At 43.6% G+C, this 16612-nt stretch overlaps 1 protein-coding gene across 1 annotated transcript in view; it reads left to right on the top strand.

Moving 5' to 3' along the window:
* Positions 1–14147: 14147 nt before the first annotated feature.
* RRP15 (ribosomal RNA processing 15 homolog) overlaps positions 14148–16612 on the top strand; it is a 38724-nt gene continuing 36259 nt past the window's right edge. The window contains exon 1 of the mRNA XM_055333961.1: positions 14148–14308. Within this exon, the coding sequence (XP_055189936.1) occupies positions 14158–14308 (151 nt within the window). The 5' untranslated portion in view covers positions 14148–14157. The remainder of the gene's footprint in view (positions 14309–16612) is intronic.

Genomic DNA, 16612 nt, shown 5'->3' with positions numbered 1-16612 from the left:
AATAAAATGACAACTACTGAGTCAACAAAAATAGAACTTAAATATGAAAGTCTGTGTATAGCACAATTCTATTTATAAGAAATTCTAGAAAAGCTCTCTGTGTCAGAAAGCTTATCAGTTGTTGCCAGGGGCTGGTGGTGAGATGAGAGAATCTAATATAAATGGACACAAGGGAATTTTAGGGTGAGGAGATCATTTTATATTCTGATGATTGTGGTGGTAACACAGGTTTATAAAATTGAAAGCATCCAACAAACTAGTATTGGTGCATCTAGAATTGGCCATATTTTAGTGTATGTAAATAATACCTTAATAAATGTAAATATTCATTTGAAGCAAAACCTAAGTAAGGTTCTATAAAGGTTGTAAATGGCAGCATTTACCATACATGGTAAATGTTTTATGAAAGGATCCCTAAGAGGGCATAGAAAGGTATAAAAAAGGTAGTCCAAAGTATTTTTTGACTGAATAAAATAAATGAATATGTGAGATAATTTTAGGTTCCAGTTGAGCTATGGGGATTCCTTATAATAACTATGGTTTTCAGTTAACATTTGCCTGAACTAAATATTTCCAGTAAGGTAAGTATGGAGAATAATTCTGAGACATTAATTTGTGTTTTGCTCTCTACTCCCTCCTTCTTTTCCAGTTGTGGGCAGATAACTAGGCTTTTATAGTCATATTGACCCTGAGACTCTTGCAGGGCAGTAAACATGATGTTTGAAATCTGTTGCTCCTCAAGTCTTTGTAAAATCATGTATTTATTCTAAGAGGTTGTGGGTCCCAGGGGTGTTGGGGAAAGTAAGGAATACTTTTAAGAACAACAAAGGAGGAAAGAGGAATTTCCTGAGACCTGGGACCAAGGGGAGGTGGGTTACTCCAAGGCAGCATCACAGAAAGCCCATATGATGTGGAAAAGTCACCATCAGACCATCAGACCAACTCTCCAGTTGGGATCATCCTTCCTGGATTGCCACAGGATTTCATACTTGTACAGGTCTACCAAAGACTGGACTTTGGGTTTTATCTGGCTTTTGCTCAGCATCCATAACTGATGATCAGAGGAACTCCATCTTTATTCATCTCCTTGTTTCCCTCAGTTACCACCTCCAGATCATCCATTTCACCCAGATGCTTGCTTGTCCAGGGCTTCTTAGAGGATCCCTTAACCAATCCAGTCTCTCTACTCCCTGTCTTTTCAAACCCTTTTACTCTGTCCCACATCAGCTAGTAGCTGTCATCAGCAGACTCCGCATCTTTAACCTCTTCTCTCAGGATTCTTTTGACATCCTTGTTTAATTGGAACTTGGCTGACCTTAGAAGTTTCTCATAGGAATGTTGGTTTTTCTTTTTTCCATCTACACCTAAAGTAGCCCAAGAATTCTTCCCATTCCTCTCTGCCACTCTTGCTTCTCCTTTTTTAAAAACACATCTTCCTGAAATGTCTGCTCTTTTACTTCCTTACTCTATCACCCCCTCCCCCAATCTCAGCACCATATTCACTAGGGATATTGCACCTGCTATACCATCATTGGTTACTTCAGCCTTCACATCAGACTGTGGCTCTCACTCTCACTGTGCACCAGAATCAATGGTGGGGCTGGGGTGGGGGATTGACTTTTAAAAAACACCAGTGCTGAGGCAGCGCTGGTGGCTCAGCGGTTTCACGCCGCCTTCAGCCCAGGGCACGATCCTGGAGACCAGGGATCGGGTCCCACGTTGGGCTCCCTGCATGGAGCCTGCTTCTCCCTCTGCCTGTGTTTCTCTCTCTCTCTCTCTCTCTGTAATAAATAAATAAAATCTTAAAAAAAAAACACCAGTGCTGACACCCTATCCCCAGAGATTTAATTTAGTTACTCTGGAAGAGGACTTAACTCTTAGTAGGAAACAGACCTTCCACCTCAATCCACTCCCATCCATCCCAAAGAAGGAGGCAAAAGTGCTCCAAGTCCCCCACCCAAAGAGATGAAAAACAGATTTAACTCTAGACCTGAGCTTTTAATAAAATCACAAGGATTGCCAAAAAAGAAGCTGGGACATTAGATGGTGTATTTATTTGGGGACATATAGGGGAACCTGGAGTCATTCATTTATTCATGTAATAAGTAGTTATTAAGCATCTAAAAAAAACCTAGGTAACTATTTTTAGGTGCTCCATACTAGGAGGCATTTCTGTGCACATATGGTCTACCATTTGCTGGAAACTGAATTCTTTGCTTACTTGCTAGCCATCTCAGCCAGGGCCTTTTTTCCAGTCATTCCACTGACCTCTTGACAAATTCCCTAGTATCTCCTTTTTGAAAATGTCTAATAGACATATTCCTGACCTCATCTAGCTTAACCTCACAATAGTATCTAACAAAGATGATTCTTGCTTCCTTTCTGAAACACTCTCCTCTCTTGTTTTCCTAATTCTTTCTACTTTCTGGCTATACATTTTCATGCATTCCTTCCTTACCCCTATATCAGAGTTCCTGCCAACTGGATTGTGGCCTCCTTTTTCTCTTCTTCCTGGAAAACTTCATTCATTTCTGAGCATTAAAAACAACCAAGATAATGCTGCCAAATTTTATACCCCATGTCGCTAGCCCTGGCCTCCCTCTTGAGATCCAGCTATTTAGTCAACATTTTTACCCAGGTGTCAAAATCTTAAACCTAATGAGTCTAAATAGAAACAATCTTTCCCACAAAGATCATCTTCCTGAGCCTTCCCCATGTCAGCAAATGGCATCATCATCATCCACCTAGATGTTAAGTAAAATAATCTAGGCATAATACTTTATTTCCTTCCTATGTTCATCCAACCCATCAACAATTGTTTGTTTCCATGTCTAAAATATGCTCTTAATATGTCCATTTAAATGTATTTCCACCCCATTCTAAGCCACCGCTATCTCTCACATAAAATTTACAGTAATCTCCTAACTTATCTCAGCACTTATACTCTGACCCCAACACTTTCCAACAGAACTAAAAGGGTCATTTAGAAATGAGTTCTGATCCTGTTATTACTGTGTCAGAATGGTACCATGATGGGGTGCCTGGGTGGCTCAGTCGGTTAAGCATCTGCCTTCTGCCCAGGTCATGATCTCAGAGCCCTGGGATTGAGCCCTGCATCCTACTCAGTGGGAAGTCTGCTTGTCCCTCTGCCTCTGCCCTTTCCCTTGCTTGTTCTTTCTCAAATAAATAAATAGAATCCTTAAAAAAAATGGTACCATGGTACCATGGCTCCTCATTTCTCTTGGGATAAAGTTGAATGTTTGCCATGACTTACATAGATATGCTTGATCTGGCCCCTTCTTAATCCTATCACCTTAACATGTGCTTCATCTCTCCTGTTCACTATGCTCTACTCCTGTTGGCTTTTGTTTCTCAAAGGAGCTTGTTGCCTTCTTCTTGAAAAATTTCTCCTGGATTGTTAGTCATCTCAGTCAATCACACCATTCATATCCCAGCTCAAATATCATCATCTCCTTAGAGTTTCTCTGACCTCTTTCCAAAGTATCTTAGTCAAGCCATCCCCTTATTCCAAACCATTCTCTATTACATTATCATGTTTTCCTGACACTTATCACTAGCTGCAGCTATTTATTATATTTTTCATTTATGTGTTACTTATGTTTCACTCACATAGATGGTAAGCATAATAAGAACAAGGATCTTGTCCATCTTGTTAGGAATTCCTCGTGCCTAAAGCAGAACCTGGTGCATAGGAAGGGCTCATTAAATATTTGATGAATAAATGACATGTCTAGAAAGCCTTAATCCTGGGACTTCACCCTGGCACAGTCACCTATCTTGGATGATGTGGCTGTTCATCTTTGGAAGGATGAAAGAAAAAGGCCCAGTTCTTAAGGCCTCTTTCAGCTGTGTCACTGGCCTATTAGGGACACACAGGCCAAGTTCAACTGTCATAATGGGAAAGAAGTTCCTTGTATACAATTAGGATGCACTTTCTTAGCAGAAATGAGAATCTAAAAGTCCGGAAGGATCAAAGTAGCCCACTTTTCTCTTCTGTTGGCTTGATCATTCAGAAATGCTGGGCAAATCTTGTCACTGTTGATGAATACTGCCTAAGAGACTGTTAACTCCCATAGCGAGGTGAATTTTTAATGGAAAGGTTTTATGCAAGGTGGAATATGTCTCCTTGATGCATGATAGTACCCGTCTCACTAATGCAGGCTCTGAGACCAGGAGTCCAAGAGTAATTTGTTCAAATGAAATAAAGCCTATTACTCTTGCCGGTACTCACCTGTTCTGCTGTTTAACACCAACGAGATGATGTAATCTGTCCCTTTCTTGTTTACAGGGATGTTTCTAAAAAGGCAATCGAACATTGCCTCAGTCTGGTTAGAAATAATGAGGCGACTGCCTGGGTCTTTATATCATAAACAGTGCTAGAGGAGAGTAAAGATAAGAAGGTTGTCCTCTTTTTAAGGATGTTCCAAAGGATTCAAAAACATATATCCTTAAAAATATAGATTGTAAAATTCAGAAACAGCTAAATGAACAAAAGAAGTCTAGAATACTTGAACTTTGGAGGTAGTTTCACTCTTCCTTAAAAGAGCAAAATTCTCTGGTCTGTGAGAAAATGGAGTTCTAGTTATTTGCTCTTTAATGGATTTCAGAAGTCTTAAGACACACATGAAAGATTATTGCTAGCAATTTCTTCTGTCCTAAGGGTCAATATGCAGAGGAGACGAAGAACACCATACACTCACAGGCATCTAAAATCTGTGTCTTCCTTTCCCACAAAAGAAGGCTATCCACTTTCTGTGTTCATAACCTGTCGACACACAAAAATTCATGTTCATCTTTATATTCTCTCCATTCTGTTACTACTTTAAAACAGAGTTCAGAAAAAAACACATATTATTAGTACCAGTATTATTAAATTACTACTATTAAATATCTTTGCATTTTAATCTTATATCACGGATTTCAGAGCAAGGGGGAATGATTTGGAAAAAGAAAGTCTACTTGGAATTTATTCCACAATAGCATAGAAATGTAGGCTGAAAAGATTTTTTAAAGTTTATTTAGTCCAGCTCCCTCATCTTTATTAAGTCTGAGAAAACTGAAACAACCTTTATCTTTTTAAAGGTAAAGTGAATTGACTAAAGTCATATAGTGTATTGAATGCAATGAATTTTGGATGCAAGGAACAGAAGACCTGACTTATTACAATAAGCACTGTTAGGAAGGACAGATACTGGATGGGAGTACTAATTTTTTAAGTCTGTCATGACAAAATACCATAGATTGAGTGGCTTAATCAACATAAATATCTTTTCTCACCATTCTGGAGGCTGCAAGGTGCCAGCAGGGTTGATTTTTCCTGAGGCTTCTCTCTTTGGCTTACAGATGGTCATCTTCTCATGGGTCCTCACGTGGCCTGTTCTCTGGGTACGCCCATCCATGGTGTCTCTTCTTCTTTAAAAAATATCAATCCTATTGAATTTAGACCCACCCATATGATCTAATTTAACTTTAACTATCTGTTTTAAGGCCCTATTTCCAATTATAGTCACATTGCAGTTAGGGCTTCAACATAAGAAATTTGGGGAACACAAATCAGTCCATAACATGGGATTTAGCCTCTGGTGACTTAACAGCTCAATAACATCATTAAAGTTTAAGAAACTGCCAACTTGTTTGCCAAGTGATTGATCATTTTACATTCTCACAAGCTGTGTATGAGAGTTGCAGTTGCTCCACATTTTCAACAATACTTGGTATGGTCAGTCTTCTTAATGTTAGTTACTCTGAAAGGTGTGTGCTCATTGCGGCTTTAACTTAAATTTCTTTAGTGACTAATAATGCTGAACACCTCATGTGTCTATTTACTGTTGGCATATCTTCTTTGATGAAGTGGCAGTTTAAATCTTTACTCATTTTAAAAATTGAGTTTTTTTTAAAAGGATTAAATTTTGAGAGTTCTTTATATATTCTGTACAAAAACCTTTATCGGGCATATGCTTTTCAAATATTTTCTCCAAGTGCATGGCCTCTTTCTTTCTTTCGTTTTTAAAGTAAACTTTATTTTTAGAGCAGTTTTAGATTCACAGAAAACTTGAGGAGAAGGTACAGAGAGTTCCTATATACCCCATGCCCACACATGTATAGACTCTCCTATTATCAATTAGTTGGCAACAGAGTGTTACATTTGTTACAGTTAATGAACTACATTGACACATCAAAATCACCCAAAGGCCATAGTTTACATCATGATTCTTCATCTTTGATGTTATACAGTGTATGGATTTGGACAAATGTATAATGACATGTATCCATCTTTATGGCATCAGAGTGTTCTCACTGCCCTTAAAATCTCCCTTGTGTTCTATTCATCTCCCTCCACTCTGCCCATCCCCCAATCCCTGGCAACCATTGATCTTTTTCTTGTCTTCATAGTTTTGCCTTTTCCAGAATATCATGAAGTTAGTATCACACAGTATGTAGTTTTTTCACAATGGTTTGCTCCTCTGCTTTCTGATGGAAACTTTATGGTTGTATGTTCTATATTTAGGTCTATTTCATTTTGAGTCCATTTTTATATATGGTGTGAGGTATGAAGAAGAGTTTCTTTGCATATGGATATCCAATAGATCCAAAAACATTGGTTGGAAATACTATCCTTTTTCTGCTTCGCACCTTTGTCGAGAATCATTTTCCACGTGTGTGTGTATCTATTTCCTGTCTTCCTATTCTATTTGGTTGATATATTTGTCTACCTTGACAGCAATACTACATTGTTTTGATTAGTGTAGGCTTACGACAATGTCTTGAAATTGTATAGTTCTAGTCCTTCAGCTTTGCTCTTTTTTCATAGTTTATTTTGATATTTTAGGTCCTTTGACTTTTCATATGAATTTTAAGATTAACTTGTCAATTTCTACAAGAGTTTGCTAGAATTTTGATTGGGGTTGCACTGTATCTGTATACCAATTTGGAAGGAATTGATAACAATATTGAGTCTTCTGATCCATGAACATGGTATATGTCTCCAATTTTGGAGGGTCTTCTTTAAATTTGCTCAGCAATGCTCAGTAGTCTTCAGCACACAAGTCTTCTGCATCTTTTATCCCTAATTCTTTTTTTTAATTCATACTTTTTTTTATGTTACTGTAAATAGTTTAAGTTCCTCTCCTGTAAGGCAGTACTTCATGTGAAAGTGTTCTGTAGTCCTCTTTGAGTCATTGTATGGGAACTGGGGCTCAGAAAATTGTTGGGAAAATAGCAGATACTCTTGCTACTGTGATTGTTCTGAATAATCAACACACTGTCCTTCCTGTTGTATTCAGGAGTCTTGTATCTTCTACCAGCATTCATGAAACTTTAGCAGACTACTTGTTAGCTTGCAAATACAATAAAATCTCATATCTTTCACAGATTTTAACATGTACTGCAACAAATCCTCTGCAAACCATGACATTTTTCTAGTCTGGCTGGTGGAAATAAGCACTACTCCTTATTCTGTGTGTGCAGAGGTAACTAATCCCTCTAATACTTTGGGGATGGTTCCTTCCCTGTCGTGAGTACATTGTCACATGCATGGGTTGATTAGTAGTCACCTAGATCTTTGAGGGGGAGTTTTTTCAGATCTCCTGAGTTTTCTCTTCTTTCTGCTACTCTGCCCTGCCAAAATCAATTGCCTTGTATCCTCTGACTCTAGCTACATCTTTTCAACTTGGAAAGTCTTCCAGGCTGAGTTTAAATTTTCCCTCCCTGTGCCGTGGTCTGCGTACTTTCTAAATGCAATATGCTGGGATAATCATGGGGCTCACCTAGGTTGTTTCCTATCTCTCAGTGATCATTACCCTTCATTATCTGATGTCCAGTTCTTGAAAACAACTGCTTTACTTTGTCTATTGTTTGGTTGTTTCAAATAGGAGGATAAGTTTTATTCCTGTTACTCCATCTTGACCAGATGCAGAAAGCATATTATTTTATGTAATCACTTTATAATGGATTTTCTGTCTCATTCACATTTTATTTACTTTTTAATTTTGGCTATTTTTAAAAGATATATAGTTTTAATGTATCAGATCTATTGTTCTTGTTTTCAGAACTCACTCTTGTAGATTTTAAATTTAGAGGGTTGTTTCTACAATCCCAGTAAATCAGATATTTTTCTTAATTTTGTACACTTTGTTTCACATTTAATTCTGGAATTGATTTTAGTGTAAGATATGAGCCTTTCATTTTTCTCCAAAAATTAATTTTACTGAAATAAATGTTGCATAATACCCCTTTTTTATTCTTGATACTTCCTGTATAATATTTTAAGTTTTTATATATTCCAGAATTTGTTTCACTTACATTCTTTAGAATTATACATTTTGATTACTATAACCTTATAATATATTCTAATATCTGAATAGCTTTGCTTCAAGGATCTTCTTTTTTAAAAAATATTATTCTAATTTACTTATTTTGAACCTTAGAATTATTTTATCTGGGATACCTGCATGGTTTAGTTGGTTAAGCATTTAACTCTTGGTTTTGGCTCAGGTCATCATCTCAGAATCCTGGAATTGGATATAAAAACTTTCCTCCCATAGGGCTCCATGCTCAGCAGGGAGTCTGCTTGAGATTCTCTCCCTCTGCCCCTCCCCTGCTCTCTCTCTCTCTCTCTCTCAAATAAACAAATAAATAAATCTTAAAAAAAGAATTATTTTATCAAGACATCACTCTCTGCCTCTCTTCTCCCAAAGTTAATTCCAATGGGATTTTGGTTGGCATAAATAAATAACCAGAATACTTGATCTCTCATTTAAGAGTATGGCATATCATTTCCACTTTTAGAAGTTTTCCTTTATATCTCTCATTAAAGTGACACATCAATTAAATATTTGTGATTTCTTTTCCTCTGAGACCAAAACACAATTTAACAGAATTTAAGTGAAAATCTCTTCTTTGGAGGAATTTATCCTACCACTGCTCTTCTCATAACTCTCTATCCTGACCCCTCTTTCTTATGTCTTCCCAAATAGCAACCTTGATATTCATTAAGATATCTTCTTTTTCTTTACAGTCTCCCTTCGTAGATATTTCCCTACATAGAGAACCCATGAACTATCATTTAACCAGAATCTCTTTCCAGGGCCCCTATCCAATCATTTCTGCATCCAGACCTTGCTAGACACTAGCGTCCCCTGCTCGGGATGTACTGTGCAATTACTCTTTCCTCTTATCTGTTCCATGTCCATTAGTTTAGAGCTCTTCAAGGTACTCACATCACCCAAGCTGCAACAAACTACTCAGAAGAAACTATTTTTGTTATCCTCGTATAAATATTGGTGTTTTAAAAGGGAATTCCTGTTTTAATTCCCCTGATTCTTCCTAAAATGAGTAACCCTCCATGGAACTTTCTAACAAGGCTATAGGTAGGCAGGGACACTATGTGGGTGCTGATAATATTTTCATCACATCACTCATTCTAGTGTATCTGTTGGGTCCAATGAAGAGATGGACGCTACTTAGTAATTTGAATAGGAGAGTTTAATATAAAGAATGGTTAACTATAACAGAGCATTGCAGTAACAAGGGATTGGCTAGTTGGAAATCAAGAGAACTCTAAGGAATAGAGTAGTTTCAGATAAAAGGAAGAGAGAATACCCACAGAGCTGAAATAAAGCAGCAAGGAAGGAGTGCTTCACCAATCTCACATACATAACTGAGGTCCAGACCTTGCTGGAAAGGGTATAGCAGTGGCTCACTGGTGTTGAGCCAGCAAAACTTACTGGAAATCTACCCTCCAGACTTTTCTGGAAATTGATGGCTTTTAAAGTACCAGAGAGAATTGTTCATGGACAAGTGTCCTGCTAGAAGTGCTCTGCTATGAGACTACAGAAGGGGGTTGGCCAGAGAAAGCTGCTGGCCACTGGGTGCTACTGACCACTGTGCGTTCCAGAAACCAGATGCTGAAGAAGCTACCTGGACTAGAGGAGTTTAGGGCTAGAGAAGCTACAGTAGGAGTCTGTAAGGACACGCACACTAAAACCAGGAAGGCACCTCCCTTTTACAATGTCATTCTAGTGCCCTCTACTGACAAAGCTTAACAACCTGGTAGGCAAAAGAAACATATTTAAAGGATCCACCGGTTCTTTCACAGAGCAGCCAAAAAGGGTGAATGTGGCACTGAGAGGTAATGGGCTGACAGCTATCATGGGTATGTTTATACAAATGCTCATACAGGGGTGTGGCGCAGTCGGTTAAGCATTGGACTTTGATTTTGGCTCAGGTCATGATCTCAGGATATTACGAAGCCCCACACTGGGCTCTGAGATGGCTGTGGAGTCTGCTTAAGATCTTCTCTCTCCCTCTCTGCCTGCCTGTCTCCGCCCTCTGTCTTAAAAAAAAAAAGGTCATATAAATATCTAGATGACTTTGGTTATTTCCAATACAGCTGGACATCCTACTTACAAAACTTTCAATTACCTTAGTTCATCGTAAGGGTAGAGATTTCTTTTTCTTTTTTTCTAATTTATGAATTCCACTGCTTGCCAGAAATTTCTATTGTCTTTTCTCAGCAAGTATGCGTTAAGTGCTCCAGGGCAACAGTCTGAGTAGGCAATATAGCTCAGTGGTTAAATAGACCTTGGAACAGACTGCTCAGGTTTTAACTTGAATCTGCCACTAACTGGCTGTGACCTTGAGCAAGTATTTCATCATTTCTGTGCCTTAGCTACATCATCTTTATAGCAGGAACAATACTACCTAACCTACCAGCTTATTGTGAAGATTAAATACGTTAATACAGTAATCTCCCACTTAATGGTAGTAATTCCTTACTGCAAACCAGATTCCTACAGGAAAATCTGGAGCCTGTTTTATGTTATTTTTTTTTATTTTTACTTTTTTAAAAAATATTTTTTATTTATTTATGACAGACACAGAGAGACAGAGGCAGAGACACAGGCAGAGGGAGAGGAAGAAGCAGGCTCCATGCAGGGAGCCTGACATGGGACTCAATCCCAGGACACCAGGATCACGCCCTGGGCTGAAGGCGGTGTTAAACCGCTGGGCCACCGGGGCTGCCCTTATGTTACTTTAAAAAAGAAAAATTTGGGGATCCCTGGGTGGCGCAGCGGTTTAGCGCCTGCCTTTGGCCCAGGGCGCAATCCTGGAGACCTGGGATCGAATCCCACATCAGCTTCCCGGTGCATGGAGCCTGCTTCTCCCTCTGCCTGTGTCTCTGCCTCTCTCTCTCTCTGTGACTATAATAAATAAATAAATTAAAAAAAAATAAAATGAAAAAGAAAAATTTGAATGAATAATAACCAACAATTTATCCCTCCGGCAATTTCTTAAATTGAGGTTGAACATAGTAAATCTGTAAATCTCTACTTATAAATAAACCATAATAGTTTTTTCGGGGTGGGAGCGTGGGGGAGGGGCAGAAGGAGAGAGAATCCTAAGCAGGCTCCATGCCCAGCTCAGAGCCAGAGGTGGGGCTGGATCTCACCACCTTGGGGTTATGATCTGAGCCAAACTCAAGAGTCCAATGCTTAACCAACTGAACCCCCAGGTGCTCCAAAAATCATGATTCTAAGATGTAAAATGCTCAGAACGCCCCTTATCTTCAATATTATTAACAAATGCTACTTCCTATGCCAGACAGCCTCCTTTCCACCGTCATCATTTTTCTTTCTCATGTTTGCTTCCTTCTCTAAAATTTTCTCCAATGCTTTCCCAACTTTGTTTTGAACTCAGTATATTACTTTAGGCCAAACTAAAGGTTAAATTTGAAAGCCAACAGGGCACAGGTTCAACACTAAATGGCAGCGGAAGATGGACACTGAGCAGAATTGTCAGAATTTTTGGGCCCCAGCAATGTTTGAAGGGACATCCCCATGCATACTTCTGGTGTTGACAATAATTGCACTTTTCAGAAGATTTAGGCTGGGATTTGATCTTTACCAACTGTATTTGGAATGTAACATTTTTTTGCACTGTTAAAAACAAAACGGTTGTTTTATTTTAAAATGTATTGAGTTTGGCATATGTAAATACAATCCCCCACCCCGCCCCCAATAAACAGCAGCTGGAATGTGTGGGATTGAGAAACCTGCGCTCCTTTGCAGATGTTAGATATTGAAAACCAAGAAGCGTCCTATTCTTGGAAAACGCCACGCATAGGGAAAGCCTTTAGAATCCGTCCGGCCAACACAACACAACGTAAAGGTTTGCTGCATCATTAGTCTGACTTACTTACATTGTCAATGGTTGTACTGTCGTTCATTAAGTCACTCCTTCCAAAAATATTTTTTGATCTCCTACTCTGGCCCAGCTTTGGCAACCTTAGGGCAGAATGGTGAGTGAAATATGGTCCCTATTTTCAAGGAGTCAACAATTTAGGAGGAAAGTGGTTAGAGCAGATTGCAGTAGCTACCTGGAGAGGGTGCCAGGCAGAGGCTGGACTCAGTGGGGAGCTACCTGGAGGGAGGCAGGTGCACCTGCCTGAAGCTGTCTCAGGGGGGAGCTACCTGGAGGGAGCCAGGGGGACCTGTCTGAGGCTACTTCAGCGGGGAGCTACCTGGAGAGAGGCAAGGGCACCTGCCTGAAGCTGCCTCAGCGGGGAGCTACCTGGAGGGAGGAGGGACACCTGCCTGAAGCTGCCTCTGCGGGGAGCTACCTGGAGGGAGGCAGGTGCACCTGCCTGAAGCTGTCTCAGGGGGGCGCTACCTGGAGGGAGCCAGGGGGACCTGTCTGAGGCTACTTCAGCGGGGAGCTACCTGGAGAGAGGCAAGGGCACCTGCCTGAAGCTGCCTCAGCGGGGAGCTACCTGGAGGGAGGAGGGACACCTGCCTGAAGCTGCCTCTGCGGGGAGCTACCTGGAGGGAGGCAGGTGCACCTGTGAGCCTGGCCTCAGGGGGGAGCTACCTGGAGGGAGCCAAGGGCACCTGCTTGAAGCTGCCTCTGCGGGGAGCTACTTGAAGGGAGGCAGGGGCACCTACCAGAAGCTGCCTCAGGGGGGAGCTACCTGGAGGGAGGAGGGACACCTGCTTGTGGCTGCTTCAGCGGGGAGCTACCTGGAGGAGGCAGGTGCACCTGTGAGCCTGGCCTCAGCGGGGCGCTACCTGGAGGGAGGCAGGTGCACCCGTGAGCCTGGCCTCAGCGGGGCGCTACCTGGAGGGAGGCAGGTGCACCTGTGAGCCTGGCCTCAGGGGGGAGCTACCTGGAGGAGGCAGGTGCACCCGTGAGCCTGGCCTCAGCGGGGCGCTACCTGGAGGGAGGCAGGTGCACCCGTGAGCCTGGCCTCAGCGGGGCGCTACCTGGAGGGAGGCAGGTGCACCTGTGAGCCTGGCCTCAGGGGGGAGCTACCTGGAGGAAGGCAGGTGCACCCGTGAGCCTGGCCTCAGCGGGGCGCTACCTGGAGGGAGGCAGGTGCACCCGTGAGCCTGGCCTCAGCGGGGCGCTACCTGGAGGGAGGCAGGTGCACCTGTGAGCCTGGCCTCAGCGGGGCGCTACCTGGAGGGAGGCAGGTGCACCCGTGAGCCTGGCCTCAGGGGGGAGCTACCTGGAGGGAGGCAGGTGCACCCGTGAGCCTGGCCTCAGCGGGGCGCTACCTGGAGGGAGGCAGGTGCACCCGTGAGCCTGGCCTCAGCGGGGCGCTACCTGGAGGAGGCAGGAGTCGGCACAGCAGGTCGGCCGGGGCCAGGGCAGGGTCCACCGCGAACCCAGGGGGACCCTATTCGTTTTGCGGTTGGAGCCGCGGAAAGCGTTCGTCCGGGGGGCTGGGGCTCCGGGCTGAGGACGGCTGCGGTGTCGCGGTGTCGCGGTGCCGCGCTGTGGGTCCGCCGCTGCCGCTGCCCGCGGGCGGGGGGCACCTTCTCCATCCTCGTCCCGGACGCCGCCCGCGGGGCCCCGGGAGCGACACCCGGAAGCAGCACCGTCCGCTAGGGCGGCGCAGAGGCGCGCGGCGGCCGCGGGAGCTCAGCCCGCCAAGCCCTTCCCGGCTGGAGCGGCGGCAGGTGCAGGCGCCCGCCCTTCCGTCCTCCCTCCCGCCCATCCCCGTCGCGGGCTCCAGTCCCGGAAGTCCGGGCTGGAAGGCCCCGCCCCGGAACCTCCTGTGGCCGGAACCAAACGCCGAAGCTCCTTCGGTTGCCACCGGTCGCGGCTCCGCCGGGGCGCTTCCGGTGGTGGGGAAACATGGCGGCGGCCGCTCGGGACTCACGTGTGGGTGTGGGGAAAAAGCCGAAAAATTCCCTAAAGAAGAAGCAGGGGAAGAAGATGCAAATGGTAGCCAGGGCAGTAGCTTCGGAGTTGGAAGACGAGGGCAGAGACGCTGCCGACGGTGGAGGTAACGCAGTGAGGTTGAGCTTTGGCCGCCGTGAAGAATGGCGGGGTTGAGTTCCCCGCGGGAAGCGCGGGACGCGGTGGGGTCGCGGCTGGTTTGATCTCGGGCGGCCTCGAAGGGGCGACCTTGGCCCCGTGAGGGAGCTGGGAGGTGCTGTTAAGGGGACGGATGCTCTTGGATTTCTAGTTCTTTAGTAGACATTTTGGCCTTCGTTGTTAATGGATTTTTTTTTTTTTTAAAAAAGGACGGAACTGGTGGTGCTGACAGCCTCAAAAAGGAGGTTGCAGTGATAGAAGAGGAAAGGGGGGCGGGTATCCGAAGTTACAAGGGTGGAATAGGTTCTCAGGGAACGACGAGCCAAAGGCCCGGAGAGCGGGGAGAGGATGGGTGGTCTCTTGTGTGGTGGGCGCGTGGCTCTGGCAGTCGGAGGCCCGGAAAGAAGAGGACGTGCGGGGAGTAGGATGAACATGAAGAACCCGCCGACGTCTCGGAAGCGGCTGTTGAAAGGCAGGGAAGCTGTTTGGAGGCCTTGAGCCGTGGTGCGACCATGCTATGCTGCTCCCGGTACCCATCATTCTGGGCATTAGACTCCTGGGTTACAAGGAGTTGCGGGCGACCCCTCGGCCTCTGCTGGGCGGTTGCTGCTCCGTAGCAGCAGCCAGAGCTTTTCAACGGCCAGAGCTGTTCCTGCATGAGCACCTCAGGCCCTGCGAGTTCCCTCCTTAGGATGGAGCAGTGGCCTCCCGTCTCAGAGGAACGTCCAGAGCCCTTAGGCTGCATGAGGTAGCCTAGGTCGGTCTCTCTCATGGTTTTCTGCTCTGCCCCCTTACCAGCTGCTAACTGTGATCTAGCCACATCGATGTCGTCGGGGTCTGACACATCAAAACAGGCTCTCGTGCCAGTTTGAGCACTTAACTGGCTTTACTGCCTAGAGTTTTTTTTTGTTTTTTTTTTAAAGGATTTTATTTGTTTATTCATGAGAGACAGAGAGAGAGAGGGGCGGAGACACAGGCAGAGGGAGAAGCAGGGAGCCCGACGTGGGACTCGGTCCCAGGACCCCAGGATCACGCCCTGGCCCGAAGGCAGGTGCTCAACCGCTGGGCCACCCGGGCTGCTCCCCTAGAGTATTTTTCAAGTGCTTGCATGGCTTTCCCTCCCTGACTTCCTTCAATCTCAGACTCAGTGCTTTATCTGCAAGGCTGGACCCTGATCACCCTATCGAATGTACCACCACTGCCTCTCTTCTTGCCTCTCTACCTTCCCTTTTTGACTTAGCCTGCTTCATTTCTCTCAGTGTTTTCCAAATCATCCGGCATGACATAATTGCTGTGTGTTTCTCCCAGCGGGGATGTTAAGTTCCCTAAGAGTAGGAATTGCTGTATCCCAGTATCTAAAACAGTGCCTACTGCATAGTGGATTTTAAGCAGAAATTTTAAGTGAATGAGTGGATAAACCTGGACTTCCAGAACCAAGAAGAAAAACTGTCATGTGCTCCTGCGGTTCCTAGGTAATTACAGTCCTCATCCCCTTCCTGGGGAGTTAAAGAAAACGGTCAATGTGTTGAGCAGGAATTAGAACTTCTGATTCTGATATTTCTTGAACTCAATAGGCTAGTTCAGTGGGGTTGTCAGAGAGAGAAACAGTCCTACATTTGAAGCAAAATACCAGTACTGCTTACAAATTAGGGGGAAATTAGATTTCTCTCTTCAAGTACCAAATAACTCCGAATTAGAGCTGTTCTGGCTTTTCAGTGCATTATTGTCAATGCTGATTAGGTTCTAAGGTTCTCTTGCTATGATAGATCAGTTTCACTGTGGATTAAAGGTTCTGAATAATGTGGAAACCTAATTATCCAATTTAGTTGGATAATTTACCCTGTGTTGAGGAACAAAGGATGAATAAATTTCTGCCCTAGAATTACAGTCTTAGGGAAGATAGATATTAAACACAGGACTGTAAAGGTAGTTATTACAGTCATGGTCCAATTAAAATGGTAAGAATGGAAACAGAAATCCATATCCTGTAGAACCCAGCTTAGGCATTGTTTTCTTCTGTCTTACGCATAGGACTCATAGTATGCTATGTTTTTATTTTACTTTGACGTAGCTTCTCCTATAGATTCCCCAAATGCTGGAACTATGTCTTATTTGTTTTTCATAGGGCCTTCCTTCCACATTTTAGTATTTAGGCACATTTTCTTGTTGAATAAATGAATAACGTGGCATTTCATCTAGGCCTTAGAAGGGTGAATAATTTTCTAAGTCTGGTCATGGAGATAAAAGTTTTCTAAGTCATCCAGAGAAAAGC

The sequence above is a fragment of the Nyctereutes procyonoides genome, unplaced genomic scaffold (assembly GCF_905146905.1).
Source record: "Nyctereutes procyonoides isolate TBG_1078 unplaced genomic scaffold, NYPRO_anot_genome, whole genome shotgun sequence".
NCBI classification, from domain to species: Eukaryota; Metazoa; Chordata; class Mammalia; order Carnivora; family Canidae; genus Nyctereutes; species Nyctereutes procyonoides.
Note: the sequence above shows the minus strand (reverse complement) of the source record. Positions and strands in the feature narration are given on the sequence as shown.